General features: G+C 38.5%; 1 protein-coding gene across 3 annotated transcripts in view; it reads right to left on the reverse strand.

The window, feature by feature from the left end:
* vav3 (vav guanine nucleotide exchange factor 3) overlaps positions 1-15,948 on the reverse strand; it is a 100,267-nt gene that overhangs the window by 45,560 nt on the left and 38,759 nt on the right. For all 3 annotated transcript variants that reach the window (XM_032551109.1, XM_032551108.1, XM_032551110.1), the window contains exons 3-6: positions 5,161-5,219; positions 4,994-5,059; positions 1,808-1,916; positions 1,295-1,396 (exon numbers count right to left, since the gene is read on the reverse strand). In XM_032551109.1, coding sequence (XP_032407000.1) covers positions 1,295-1,396; positions 1,808-1,916; positions 4,994-5,059; positions 5,161-5,219 — 336 coding nt within the window. The remainder of the gene's footprint in view (positions 1-1,294; positions 1,397-1,807; positions 1,917-4,993; positions 5,060-5,160; positions 5,220-15,948) is intronic.

Genomic DNA, 15,948 nt, shown 5'->3' on the forward strand with positions numbered 1-15,948 from the left:
GAGATTCAGTTGATTTTCAGTGCTCTTGAAAATGTTTGAAAATACCCATTAGGGGGTGTACTGTTATCTAACAAATTTCCATTTTTTCCATCAAAGCAGCTGAATGAGACTTTGGTTAAAGGAAAATTATTATATTATGCTATAAGTGCAATAATTGATCCCTTTTATAAAGATTATTTAGGTGCAAGTTGTTTTAATTGTGACATCTTGCAGTTACTGTAACAATTCTTTTCGAAAGAAAAAGTATTTTTGTAGCTGTCATATATAAAGCAAACTACTTTTTGCTTACATTCAGATCTTTATTTCAAATATTCTTGTATTTTAAATAGTTTTTATGGTTTGGGAACAACTTCAAAAGTTGCAGCTTCTCGTATATTTTTTATGTAGCCTTGTGTTTAGCCTTGTTGTCTCGCAGCAAGAAGATTCTCAGAAGAGTCCTGGATCCAATATTTAGTGGGGGAAATGCTGATTTTCATGCTTTTTTTCCCCTGGTGTACCTTACTCTCTACCAGTTGGGATACAAATAGATTTTATTGATCATTCTAGATGCTTGGTGCAACCCTTTGTTTCAGTTTTCTGGTGGTGTGTTTTGGAGATTTTTGTTCGTCTCCCTTTCCGTTGTCCTCATTAGAAACAGTACAAAGATAACCTTAGGTTCTTGTCAAAGCTTGGTTTTCACAATTCTCGTTTTAGTTTTTTTTCAGTTTGTTTGCAGGTACAGCCAAGTTTATTCATTTGATTTTTGTCAAAAATCCACACAAGATCTACAAGGTTAACTCTCTTTCCCATTAGAGAAAGGGGCCTCAGCGTCAGGCCACATTAATACAAAAGGGAAACAAGAAGTCAAATTAAAAGTTTATATTAATACTATAAATGACAAATTGTACATTATACTCTGTTAAAGTGTGCAAAGCCGTCAGTAAACAGCAGTACCTATTATGATAGAATGAGTGTACTTTAGAGTCTTATGAAGAGATGAATACTTGTTGGACTGATCAGAAAATACATTTTCTAAATAATTCATACAGACAATATTTTCAAAGGTGTTTTTTCTCCCCCCCCTCCTCCATCATTTGAAACTCTGGCCAACTTCAGTTTGAACTTCCAACAATGAAAAATCATCCAGAAAGTGAGAAACTCGATACACCTTCCTTAACTACACGCATAAACACTTCCATGTGTTTCCAAGGAACATTACCGACGTGAACTCTTTGGGTCCAGTAAATGCAAAATATATCACCAGTGTCGTGTTACGGCTCGTCCAGATGACTTCCATTTGTCAGTGCGAGCGTACCTTCTCTATAGACTCCAGGGTCTCGGTGTATTTCTCCTCTGTCTGCTTGATCTCTGTTAAGCAGCAACTCCTGATGTCGATCTCTGCCTGCTTCTGGAACGCCTACACACACGCGCACACACCCACACACACACCAACACGCACGCATACAGAGGCCGGTTACTGTGTGTCGGCGCTGTGGGCTTACAAACCGTCCAACCAGATGTAGTTGATCCAAGCCTCGGAGTGAGGTCAGGGGTTACACATGCTCACTAAAGTGTCTGCCAAATATGAAAGAACTTTTTTTTTTCTTTTTTTTTTTGCTAAACCAGAGGGAGAAAATGTGGCAAATTAACTAAGCATGAAATTAGATGTAATGTTTCTGCCTGTTTTCATTTTGAAGACTAATTAGGTGGAAAATTGAGATATTTAGCTGAAATTTAGTCTGATCTGCAAAAGCAGGAGTGTTTTTGTTTTTTTTTAAACTGTTTTACCATCTGGACGCGAGATGGAGGTTACAGAAGGAACACAAACCGGAGGAGGGATGGCTTCCGTCTTCATCAGGTCCTCGTAGATCTCGCCGCCTTCTTCGTCCTCGTACACGCAGGCGTACAGGTCCTCCTCGTCCTCCACGCCGTTCTCACTGTGGACGCACGCAGAGTGTGTGAGCGGGACCGCACGCCGTCACGCTGCCGACGGAAAATGGCTTTCGCCATCCGCAACGACCACGCGAAAAGGCTCACGCAAAGTTCTGCTTTTTACAGCTGTGGCCTGTGATGCCGTGCGGCAAAATCCAGCCAGAAGAGGATGCTGGGTAATTTGGGAGTGTGAAGGCGGTTTGGGTTTCTTAACGCTCACATCTAAGTTCATGAGGGTAAGTCGGAGGGAAAGCTTAGACTTAAATTTTGGTATAAAATGTTTCTTTCTCGAAGAACAAAAGGTCCACGTGTACAGTGGGAGGCACATGCAGTGGGATTCTTATTAAAAATGAATAAAAAGCTTCCAAATCAATCCATCTTTAGTTGTAGTAACACAATTTCAAATCCGACTCATAATTTAAGTACAGTTGAAACCAGAGATTTACATATAGTGAAAAAAAAAAGACTCGTACATCTTTTTTTCTACCGTTTTCCTAGCTTTCCTCTGAAGCTAGATCAGAGCAAACTTCTGTTGTTTTATGTCCGAATTACCAAAATTATTTCTGATTGAAAGAATATGTCAGACTTATGTTTCAATGTCTTCAAAATCAGAGGTTTACTTACAGAATTATTACCATCTCTTTAAACAATGACGGATAGACCGGATCCGTCATTGGACCTGGTCTATCCAATGACGGGTCGTTGGATGGACCAGTATGTAAACTTCTGGTTTCGACTGCATCTAGATTATCTGACTGCTCAGTGAGATTTCATATAGGACTATAGTATCCCTTTATCACAAACTATGTAAAACGGATAAAGAACATACAGAACAAAAATGATCAATTATTCCTCCAGCTTAATGTTTTAGCAATACCTCAGCCACTCTTAATTTTGCCAACATGTTTCTTCTCACTGGAAGTAACATTAATGTTTTGTAGCGGTCCAGTCAAAGGCCAGACTTGAATCTGATAGAGAATCCGTGGACACACCAGTGGAAACACATAAAAGCTGGTCAGTATTCATAAACAGTACAAATCTGCCAGTAAAAATCAGTTATTGAACGCAACTTTTTAGTAAAATCTTAATTGGTTTATAAAACTGATATTCCTTTTGTGTTCTTTTACCATCTTTTGACAGATTTTTGTCTCATTTCCCATCAGGCTCAGCCTTCCTGAAACGAATTTTACGCCCCAACATGGCAGGGGTATGAATAACATTGGACTTCGCTACGGCTCACCTTGCCAAAAAGATTTACAACATACATTATTATTAACTGACTCGTCATATAAAACCGCACAGGAAATTTCGGGCCAGTCCAACTACAAGAAAGATGCTGTGCATAAAATGGATATTTTCTGCTGCCTGTGCAAGTCTCATTCACATGAAAATGGAGATTCTGATGAGAAAAGCAGAAGTGTAAGGCTACGTTTCGGGTTTGTAAAGATCTAGAAAGTTTTCCTTTGCAGATCAGATGGATTATTTCTGCAAAGTCAGCAGTCTGCATGCTTTTCTTTTTCTTTTCTTTTTTTTTGCAAGTAAATTTCTGGGTCTGGCTTATACGTTTGGAAAGCTTTAAATGTGTCCGACCTCATCCTGCAGCTGGCTGGCTGGTTTATCTCTGCCGCTGCTTCCTGTGCAAATGGAGCTGTCAGCGCTAAACATAGAGCAGATCACTGCGAGGCGTCCCGACATCTTTATTACTGTGGACTCGTCTGCCCCCGCAGGCTTCAGTTACAATCCTAAAACGTCTTTATAGTGCAACTGAAGAATTTCACTGCACACAAAAGGTACAATTTTAAAGTTTGGTGTATTTAATGGGGGATTTTACTGTATGTAATAGGTTCTGGAAAAAAATTAAGAGCCCACTGCACTGAACCTCATGATTATTCCACCAAATTTTGATTTCTGAACTCTTCATGAGTTAAAACATTAGTATTGTCGTTTCTAAATGAATATGAACTTGTTTTCTTTGCATTCTTTGTGGTCTGAAAGCACCGCATCTCTTTCGTTATTTTGACAATTGATTATCCCATTTTCTGCAAATAAATAAATAGCTTTGCTTGGAATTTCGGAGACATGTAGTCTACAGTTCATAGAATAAAAGAACAATGTTCATTTTACTCAAACATATACATATAAAAAATAAAAATCAGGGAAATTGATCATTTGAAATGCTCTATTTTTTTTTCCAAAGCTGTAATTGTGAAATAAAAAGCAAACGTTGAGTTTTCAAACCATTTACAGATAAAAGTCGCCGAAGCGCATTGTGCGTTTGGATTTAGATCCCTTTATTCTAATACTTCTAATAGCTCAGGGAGAAATTTGTGGAGATGTTTAAACCAGGGTTTCTGTTACGAAACAATATCCGAGGCTTCAAACGTCTCACGGAGGAAACGGGGCGCACTGATTTCAGTTTTCTGGCCGATGCAAAAAAGTTGAATAGCTTTTGCAGCGTTGCGACCGAAAATAGAACCATGGATGAGCTGACAGCTCAAATTCAGTCCAAAACAATTCTCAGAAGAAAATCAATAACAAAAAGGCCACTGTGTTGTCTGGCTGTGTTTAGATAAAGGCGTAACTGCACCCGCTGACCTATTTGCAGTTAGAGTGGATTATATTGTACGACTATTTTCTTGGGACTTTAAGCCCAAAAGTTCAGAAGTCTCAAAATGTGTCAGCACGAAGTTAAAAAATTAATGATTTAATTGTTTCAATCTCTTATTCTCTCTGATCCCGGGACATTAACCTCATGAGTAAAAAAATAATGTCAGGATGATCTGGATAGCACAAGTTGTAACGTTTCAAAAATAATTAAAATAAAATCTGTTATTCAACAAAAATCTGCAAAACCTCGCACTAAATGGGGCCTGAATAACGAATGACGAAAGTCCAGTCCCACACAACTTGTGGTAAACTGAGAAAAAGCTGTGTGTGTGTGTGTGTGTGTCTGGGAGCAGTGGAGGAGGTGGCTGCCTTCCAGTCGACACCCAGGGAACAAATGCAGCCCTCGTCAGCAAAATGCTCTTTTGTTTTAAAACGGCAGGAAGCGGAGACGTTTGTGTTAGAGGAGGAAACGTACTCGATCAGGTCCTCCAGGTGGTTGTAGATGTCCTCGTCTTCCACGCGCTCCTCTGTGGGAAAATGTCTGTGAGAGGAAACACACATTTATTATTTGTGAAATAATCAGAAGGCGTTTTACTGCGTGTTAGATGCGCAGTTCTCTCTTTTTTTTTTTAAACAACATACCTGACTCCCATTTGTTGTGCAATGCTTGTGTGGGAAAGTTTGGACAGCGTGTCCATAACCTGGGACAAAAGGAGAGAGATTTATTTAGTTTTTAATATTGCTTTTTTTTTTTACATTACAGGACAGAAACTGAATGTTCTCCTTCATTTATATGTGGGAACACAAGAGGGCAGCATTTTCTAATACTTCTGAAAAACCTGAGTTGTTGTTATCACAGTAAAATTTTATATTCAAACCTTTTTACAGTAAATCCAGTTAAAGGAAGATTATGTCATACACCGTCACCTCCACCATTTTAGCCAAATAAATGTATTTTTTGGTGACTTTAAAAGGACAAAACCACTTCAAATGGCAAATAACTACTGAAGGAGAAAAGTGGTATGCGATTTTTATTTTGTGTGCAGCTCCTCTGCTTTTATATATTTGTAGAAAAACCTGCATGTCCTTTGAGACACGGCTAACTGTATAGCAGGTTTTCCTGCGGCTGTCTTCAACAATGTTTACGTCTAAAAGTTTTCCTGCCATACCATTTTTCAGGAAAAAAAAAAAAGTTTTTAATTTTATCTAATTAAATTTGGTAGTCAGTTGGTATTCCCAGAGTGAGAGGGAATACACACCACACCCTTTTTAGATATTTTTCTTGCACAAACAAAGTTTAAAAAAAAAAAAAAACGTTTAAAATGCATCTTTTGTTTCACTTTCTAAACCTGAACCCCTTTGTGTTGTTCTGTCTCATAACATTCTAACAAAATTCATGAAGATTTCCAGAAGCAACAGGGCAAAATTCAGGTATTTCAAGCAGAAACAGTAGTAGGACACAAAAAGAAAACATTACCTAACCCTCAAGAGAAATTGATCACTAGGTTTGTATGATTACTAATATACGGTCTATTCTTTAACGCCGCTGTGCTCAGGCCTTCACCCTTACTGTGCACATGTGGGAGCTAGTGATGAATCATCCCTGATCTCACCTTTTACGTAAAGCTTTACTATCGCTCATTCATGCCCGACGACCCCTTCCACAGGTCACGGCCGCACACTTTCATCCACACCAAACACATCACATGTGTAACATGGATAAATCTGAACTGCAGCCAGCTCTCCGCGATCAATACCGGTAACACAGCCGGCCTGTCCCTCCCCTCACATCCCCCGCTCTGTCCAGTAAATGGAGTAAACAGTGGCACGGTGAGGACAGACCCAGGGATCAAGTTGTCCCAGCCAACATCTTTCCCTCAGCTCCAAACTCACAGAGCTCTGGCAGCTGCTGCTTTTTAAATCAGCATCTGTGGCTTTTGCTATCAGAAGAGCCTGTTAGGCGAGCTGGCTTCTGTGGGTTGCAAGGTGGGGTCGTGAAAAAGAAAATGAGTGACATTCCACGATTCGTCGTCGTCGTCATCGCATCCAAAAACATTTCCGACCGCTGGGAAGAAGTTGACGTTCGGCTACGTGACGTCAGAGCAGAGTTTGTTTGTTTGTTTGTCGGCTGCAGCTTGCGATGAAAGAGAAATATCAGTAGGGAGCAGATGAGTGGTGGGAGGTGGTGACTCGGTGTGGCTTCGCAGCAGTGGGAGACTGCAGATCATCAGGAGAACGTTAATTAACTTGTACGCACTGACTTTAAACTGTCATAAAAAATTTTTTTTTAAATCTCCAAAAACTGAAAAGAGAGCTTTACGTAACTGCAACACATCAGAGTGCCGCTATGCGTTCTTTAAAATGTTTCATACAAATAAACATGACAGCTTCAAGCCTGGTAGACAAAATCCAAGGTTAAAAAAAATAAAAAATAAAAAAATTATCAAACGCTCTTGGATGCATCCTAGTCCAATAGCTTTGGGTGCCAGTTGTGTGTACAATTACTAATCAGACTGTGTTCCTCAGCAGTAACTTATCTGCTGCCTGAATACAACGCTCCAAAGTCGCTCCAAAAATAAACTGAAGTGAATGACTTCAATCTGAGTTTTCTGCTGAAACTGTATTATATATTGTGCTGTGCAAAATGAGCTTAAAAAAAACAACAAAAAACTAAGTAAAGGTAGTGAACAAAAAGGACTGCCGTTTGCCGGTAGCAATGCTAACCATGCTTGTGAGGTGGTGTCGTCAAGGGGTCAGAAAAAAAAAAAGGTGAGAAGAAAGCAGAATCAGCAGCCGGTTCCAAGTTCTCGTGGATTTTCTGACATCCACCTCAAGTTGCCAAACCCTCTTACTGGTTTAATGCAGAATTTTCAACACACCTGCACTTCGTTAGACTGCACCATGAGAGGACAGGACGCACCATGCAAGAAAATCTAAACAAAGAATCAGGAATAAGGTCATTAACCTAATTTACAAACACAATGATCTGCAAACTAAAGCATCTATAGCAGGGCAACTAGAAAGGGTTACTTTAAAGAAAACAAACAATGCAAAACGAAAGAAAAGCCTCCATTTGGTTGTATCCGAGTGATATCATACAATTTGACCAGGAAGTGCTGGGCTGGCCCCTCCCACATATATGTTGTGGCTATCGAATCTGAAGGGACAAACAATGGTGAGGACAAAAGATGCTAAATGTCGACTCTTCAAGCATTTTGTCTCTGTAATATTATTAAAAACATTTTTTTTTTTGGGACACAGACCACTTTCTCAAACACACGGTGTGACGACACCCCTGCTCCTAATGTAAATAATTACTGACCGCTCGCGACGGGAAGACCGACATCTGTCAAAACTTTACAAGATCAGGAGACGGGAAACTATAATGGATGCAGCTCTTAAAGAGAGTAGTTATATAAAAGCTATTTGAGGCGGACATCTTTTTAAAGTCAAGCAAGCAAATTATTACAATGTGATTGTTCCCAGTTGATTTTATTAGTCATCTAATGTTGATCACTAAACCTAATTTTAACATAACCTTGTAGCATAATAGCTTTAAAGAGACAAAAAAAAAACCTAAATAAATGACACAAGCGTGCACACACAGATAACCTTTAGTCTTAATTTATTATTATTCTTTTCAATGCTGCAGCCTAAAACATGTGAACGACCCAGTTATGGATCAGAGGTTCTCCCGTCTTTCCAGTGGTGGCTTTCAGGAGACTCTCGAGGGTGAAGGGCGGGAGAAGCAAGTGAGGCGCTGCAATATTTTGGCTTCGCTGACTTTATGAGTCACAGTTTCACAAACTCAAACGACCATCTGTAGAAAACAAGGGAATTTTTTTCTTTTTTTTCTTTCTGACTCACATGAATTAGATTTGTCAATACTCATAGGAGTGAGCTCAGCATATGGGAGTGTCAGACTCTAAGAGGATATTTGGGTGTTTACCCCTTAACAACCAGGAAAGGAAAACATACGGCATCACCTACAGTGGTGCATGCAGGGATTTTGGGGGGCGGGTATAAAAAAGGGCACTTTGTGTGAGATTTTTTTTACAGGTCACTACATTGTGAATATTTTTAAAAAACTGTTTCAAAAGGGCACTTTTTGTCCAGAGGAAAAGGGGCAACCCCTCTTGCACCACCTAGTGTCTATCTGTGCATGTCCCTAAGTAACCTAAGTCAAAGACAGCAACGAAAGCAGCTGAGATCCTCTCACACCATTTCTTGAAGAAAGTGTTTCATAGAAACTGTCATCAGGGATGGAAGCGGTTTGCTCGGTTCTCTTTTTGGATTTTCTTTTCCATCGAAAGTACTCCTCTCCTTGTACTTATGTGTCTTACTGCGTCCTTCCTTGTCCTCAGTGGACAACATCAGATTGTTGCTCATTATCCACTGCAAAAACACAAAATATTATAAAGTGTTTTTGATCTAGTTTCTAGTGCAACTATTTTTGTACTCTTGAAACAAGACAAAACTAACTTACAAGAAACTTTTCAGCAAGAGATAAGTTATAAGTGAAATTATTTGGCAGTGGATCTAGTAGATTTTAATCAACATTAAGAAATTATCTACTTGAAACAAACTCCTATATCTTGCAGGAAAGTTATTTGTAAGTCAGTTTTGTCTTCTTTCAAGTGCACTAAGATATTTGCACTAGAAACTAGACCAAAAACACTTGGTAAGATTTGGTGTTTTAACAGTGTGGCCTTGGTTTTGTTGAAGGTTTCGTTCTTCCGCGCTCAGAATGATGGAGTGCAAAATCAACAAGTCAATGCAATTGGCTGGACTCACACAGCTAGATGGGATGGCTTGAATTGGATTGCATGTAATTTGACAGTGTGATTGGATTACATTTGAAAGAATGCATTAGAATTGAATAAAATGCTGCGCTTTTCTCTATACAGAGCCAATAAGGAGAACCAAAACTGACACGTACAGTCCGCAGTCAATTTTAAGCACGGAAGTCATTAGTTTCACACTCAGCTTTGGTCACTCGGCTTCTGGATGCTGTCCCAGCAATAACACTGCATATGTATTTATATTGATAATTGAAAACCCTTCACGGTCTTATCTGATCACAACCTTTTGTGTTCAAAAGTTTGAGTAATCCATATTGCATGTACAGCATGTTCAGAAGCTGAGGAACCACTGACATACTTCCCAGTTGTAGCTTCCAGGAGATTCTCAGGGACAAGCAGTGAAGCTTGTCCCTTTTTTGTTTTTGCTCCGCTGACTTTATTAGTCACACATGTACTAACCTAAATTAGGAAGACTTAATGTACTTTGCAAGTATTCATTTTCACTGAGCTTTTTACACACTTTGTCACATTACGACCGCACACATTAAAATGTTTTATTAGAACAGAGCAACAGAAAGTAGGTCAATAGTGTGAAGTGGAAGTAAGTTACGCAAAGTTTTTAACTGTTTCAAGAAATGAAAATCTAAAAAGAGCGGCGTGTGTGTAACTTAATCTCAGTAAAAACACAGTTGTTCTTAAAGTTAAGAGAACATTACCCTAAAACCAGCAACATATGGCGGAAAGCAAACACCATACATCCTGCTGAACCCAACAAACCCATTGGGATATATGGTGGTGGCGTCATTATGCTGTGGGCGGTGCTTTTCTATAGCAGGGAGCTGTGGTCAGATTTGACTCGCCTAAACATGCAGCCGGAGCTACAATGCAGTGGTTTAGACTAAATAAACTAATTAAGTACGCCATGTATTACTGGGTCAAAGTTCAGTTCCTAAATCGAATTGAGTTTTTATTTGTAGGAAGAAAAACACTTAGAACCAAGTCACATTTTCCTTTCACTTCACAATTATGTGCTAATTTGCTTTGTTCTAACATATATTTGTGCATCTATAGACGTTGCTGTAATGGGACAAAATATGAATATAAAGGGATGTGGACAGGCCTGCCACAATAAGTAATTTTGCTGGACCATAAATTGTCCTTTTAAGTACTATAATAAATGATAATATTGGTGTCTTGAGACCTCCTTCAAATAATGTATAAGACAAATAAACTACAATTTGTAAAGAACATTTAGAATTGGAACTGGAAGACATTTTAAATATCCAACATAAAACACAGCAGCCAAAAACAGTAAACAAAACAAAAATTAAATCCACTTACAACCAAAACCATGAATAAAATGAATTATGATGTCTCTCCAAACAAAATTACCCTTCAAAAAATATTAAAATTCAGATAAGAAATTATCAAGCTTATTTTAACTTATCACGCGATTAACTGAGGCCATCATACCACCGCTGTGATCTTCTGCTATGCAAAAAGACACCTTGATTTCAGCCACAATTGGTTAGGAAAGCAAAAGAACACAGACTGTAGCAAGACGCACAGCGGCTCATGCAGGCCACAAAACGGAAAAATGAATACAAGAATCAGAAATCATGTCTGAGGATGTAGTATCCACCACGGGCGCTCAGATCAGAGGTGAAACGCTCTGCAGGAGTCGTGTACCGCCATGTAACCTCAGATGATCAAGGCTGACAGGGCCTCTTTGATGGAGGCTAATAAACCTGCCCCGGCTGGCCGCGCTCCGCTCCTCCGGATCAACCAAACCACTACAGTCCAATTAAAGCGAGGGACGTGTCTGTGCAGCAGAAACCGAGCCAAGAGCACAACATGTGGATGTGTGCTAACGTCTGTTTGAAGCCGCGCAGCTGCTCGGCATCTCGATGTAATTACATAACAGAAAGGTAACAGAAAAAGAAACAAAAATCATGTATATACTGTATACTGTGAGCGTTCCTAATCATATCAGGCTGAGGGTTTTGAAAGAGGCGCAGAAGTGACATCAAAGATCAGTAGCAGCGGCTGCACACATCTACTGATCATCTATTCTTTATTTATCCTGACAAATCATTCACTCTTATCTAAATATAGAGGGCACCTCCTTTTTTTGTGTGTGTAGTATGCCAGCAATCTTATTGGTTTCAGATACAACACAGAGTGCTGTCCCAGTTTCCTGCTTTCAGCTTTTATGCCGCCTTTCTATGGGTCCTTTTATTTTCTATTTTCTTTCCTCTCCTCCTCCGCCCCCCCATCTAAATTAGTGATTACCGGCTAAAAATAGAGTCCAGTTAGGTACTCCACTAGAATCCATAAGCCGATTGTATTGAAGGTTTTACAGAAGGAATATTCTTTGGTAGCTAAAAATGATTTGGTTACAGATACCAAAACATGTCCTGTAACAATGTTGTCAAAATTCCAGATCTGGCCAACCCAATTTCCGGAATCCTGCAAGCTTTGTTTTCCTTTCTTTTTTCTCTCAAATTTGTGACAAATATTTCTACAGTGAAAAATCTTCAAATATGGACCCTTCAAAAAAGAACAAAAAAAAAAACAAAACTGGATGGACGGACCAACATGTGGAATGCTGGACTGATAAAACTTTTAGAAAATGTGATAAGGAAAAAGTCTCAAAACATTTTTCCAACAAAATCAAACTTCAACTCACAAGCAATGTTGATACGACCGTGAATGTAGGCTCACTCTCCTTATGTTCTTTGACATGAATCTTAATCAGCATGACGGCTTTGAATAAATTACTGTTGCACTGAATACACAGATTCAAGAAAAGTACCATCTTTTCTTCTCCCATCTTACACACCTTTTATGCCAATGTATTGAAAAACATTGCATCTAAGCGTATGTCAATGAATTTATGGGTTTATTCAACACTGACACAGTCATGACTTTGAAGTATATGTCCTGCTTTTGTTTCACTCCTTAAACAGTGCATGTGTATCAGAATCGATGGTGTGGAATTCACAGTGTTGAACTGATTCGAGACAGAATGCATAACTTGTTTTATGACATTCCTGCCTTTTTTCTTTATTTAAAAATCTTAAAAATCCATTGGAAGTCTGCGAATGAAATTTCAAAGCTTAACGAGAGCCCTCAAGTTGTCAGTTTCGAGCGTGTAGTATGCCAGGGTGAGTGAAGCATCTGGTTAGCAAACAGTGAGATTGAGTAGTGTTACGATTGGGTCCTTACTGTGATATCTGTGACAAAGTTATGTCTGTGTATTCTTCAGTAGTGACGCACATTTTTAGATATAATGTTTAAGAGCATCAGATGTTCTGACTGACCAGGCATACATATACATGTATATACATGTATATACATGTATATACATATACATGTATATACATGTATATACATGTATATACATGTATATACATGTATATACATGTACATGTATGTATATGTATATACATGTATATGTATATACATATACATGTATACACACATATATGTATGTATATATACATATATACATGTATATGTATATACATGTATATATACATGTATATGTATATACATGTATATACATGTATATACATGTATATACATGTATATGTATATGTATATACATGTATATACATGTACATGTTCTGCTTTTTTTTTTTTGCCAAGTATAATTTTATGGTTTTGACACCTCATCCCATTCGAGAGAAAATATAGCTGAGTCAACCTCACCACACTAACCAGAAGGTGTTGGGACCTTCTGTTCACTGTTGTGTGTTGAACTGATTCCACGTTGGTGGTTATAGCAACTGCCGTTTTTAGTCACAAAGCGTGTGATTTGCAGCTATCTGCGTTCGGAGCTGCTTTGGTTTACTTATTTGCATGAGGACCAACATGCGTTTTTTTTCTTTATTTGACGGGTTGTGAATAAGACTGTGTCGTGTCAGATCATGATTTCTTGGTTAATGTCAGGTTGTCGTAACGAAGGCCTTTTTGAATAATGTCAACTTTGAAGTTAAAGTGTCATGATTTACCGAATGACACTTTATGGCAGCAGTCATACATATTTATGAAGACTTACTCATGTTCATGACAGTCTCATTCACAACCCGTGAAACAAAAACAACCCGTTTTTTTTTTTATGAAGGTGAATTCATAACATTAACTGATGAGTCCCTGTGTGAAGAGAGCTTCTTTTAACGTATTTTAATGTAAAATGACAATAAAGGAAGCTTGAATCTTTAGATGAACTAAACACAATTGAGCCTTCACGCTGGATTTAGCAAAAAAAAATTAAAAATTAAAAATTGTTGAAATTACTCAAACCTTTTAAAGAAACAGCGTCCATAAAGTGGTGGTGTGTACTGGAACCACAGAAAACATCCCACCTGACACTCTTTTTTTTTTTTTTTAAGAATGCACAACATGTACAGCTGGTGTTAAAACCAAAGCGCAGTTTCTTTGTTTAGAGTTACAGTGGTGCAGCAACGCTGCTGGGCTCTTTGAAACTAGACCTGGTCCCTGTATACATATTAACAGGTCATTTCGATTCCATTTGAAGTAAGTGATCCCCTGAAAACCCCTCGCGCTGGAGCTGCATCGACAGTGTCTCTCTCTGTTTGCCGTTGCCTGATAAAACATTCATGAAACGCCGGAAGCTTCCGGTAAGTCTCTACGATCCCCTTTTACGTTGTCAGAAAGCAAACCACAAGAGGTGATCGGGCAGTTTCCTGAGTTTTTCGCCATGGTTTGCACATGAAATTGATTAATGCTATTTGTCCGTAAACGTTTGAGTGCGTTTGCTAAATTGCGTTGCGATTACGGAGCACGGATTTCTTACAGAAGCAGCCGGTGCATTAATTCCAACCCACAAAGAGCAAATGAAAAGTTGATTGGCTCAGAGGGAGATGAGTTAATGTTTGACAATCAGTGCCATCCCTCATTAAGGACTATAATACATAATTACTGTGTTTAGATACACACACACACCCACACAAATACAGCTGATTAGAATGCTGAAGGAGTCACTGCCATTTGTCGTTTGACATCAAACATGTTTCTCGTAAACCTGTTTACGGGATACATGACATTTATGCAAAACTTTATGTACAAAATGTTTTTATTTGAAGGATTTCAGGCACGAGACTGAATTAAAATTAAATTAATCTCAAACTTTTTTTTTTTTATTAATAGTTTTACTGATAAAAACAAACTTTGGACACAAAAAGAACCCGCATCAGGTGTCGTTTGTGAGCATAAAGTTTACTGACATGCTCTACTGCGCTTCTGTTTTTGTCTTTTCCTGTCCTCTGCAAGTACAAAAGGTTTTTAGAGTATGTGAGCAACTGTCCTCTCAACCAACAAACTAATTTTGCTAAACATCTAAATTTATATTTGTTGTTTGCACTATGTGCAACTCTACTTAATATAGAATGTTCTTGACAGCAAAGACACAATTTATTTTGTATCTAACCATAAATAATTGCAGGCACTAACCCTAACAAGTAAAACACAGACTGAGTAGAACAATTTGACTTTCAGCTGTTTCTATTTGCTGCTGCTATGTTGTTAGCCACGAACAGCTAAAAGAAGCTACGAAGGTGGCATGTTCATATGAGTTTATCCTATTTTAAAGGGTGTAAACTACAACAAAACATGACCTCAGAATGTCTGCGGGCTGCTTGCTAAGGTTTTTTCATTTTTTTAAGGTGTTACTTTGTACAACGAGCGGTTTCAAACATTCGACACACACTTTCTACCAGCTTTCATGTCTAATAATACAGTCATAGCCAATAGGGAAAATTAGAAAACAAAGCTTTGAGTATTTTTTTTCTTTCTCATTTTTTCTAGACGTCATAACAACATCTCAACAGGAAACGGGTCAGAAGTGAGGTTATTCTTGCTGTCCAGGTAAATCACATCAACCTCGGACAGGGAGCCCCGCAGGACCCACACTCATCAGACATCCTCACACATGGATTCACGCCCTCGCTACCAGGTCTTCAAGACCCCTTCACCCTGACCCTTCCTGTGCGTTTTAAGTTCACTTTATTAGGCCGGACTTTTGCTCGTGCGATCGCACATTCGCTCGGTTTGCTCCTTGAACACGCCGATGCTACGACACACACATCCGATCCGTAAAATTTTTACTCCACGGCGTTTGATTCAGCAGGACACCCCTCAAGAGACACACGCCAGCACACACACATCCTGCTGTCACATAACTCTGTGTGACAGATGAGTGGAAAATAAAACTGCTCTAGGTATTTTTTAAAAATTGTTTCAGCTCTTTAAGCGGGTCTAACCTGTCTGATACTTATCAAAATGACATTTTAACAATTCATTTTTATATATCTTTTAATTACAGTTTCAATTTAAATTAAAAAAAATTGAAAGTTGAAATTATTTCAAGAGTAACTTGAACTATTCAAGCCTTTTCCCGGTATACCCTGGTAGTGATAGAGTATTTATAGAGAGTATTGGTAAAGTATTGGTATTGGCAGGAATTCTCAAGACTTTTACTTATTATTTCATCACGTTAGCATGACAACGCTGTTTAGTTAGACAAAATTTTAAGAAAAAAGATTTTAAAAAACCAAAATGCAGAGATGAAGTCCATTTAGAAAGTTTGAGAATAAATTCGAAA

Source organism: Xiphophorus hellerii, chromosome 21, assembly GCF_003331165.1.
Source record: "Xiphophorus hellerii strain 12219 chromosome 21, Xiphophorus_hellerii-4.1, whole genome shotgun sequence".
In the NCBI taxonomy this organism is placed as follows: domain Eukaryota; kingdom Metazoa; phylum Chordata; class Actinopteri; order Cyprinodontiformes; family Poeciliidae; genus Xiphophorus; species Xiphophorus hellerii.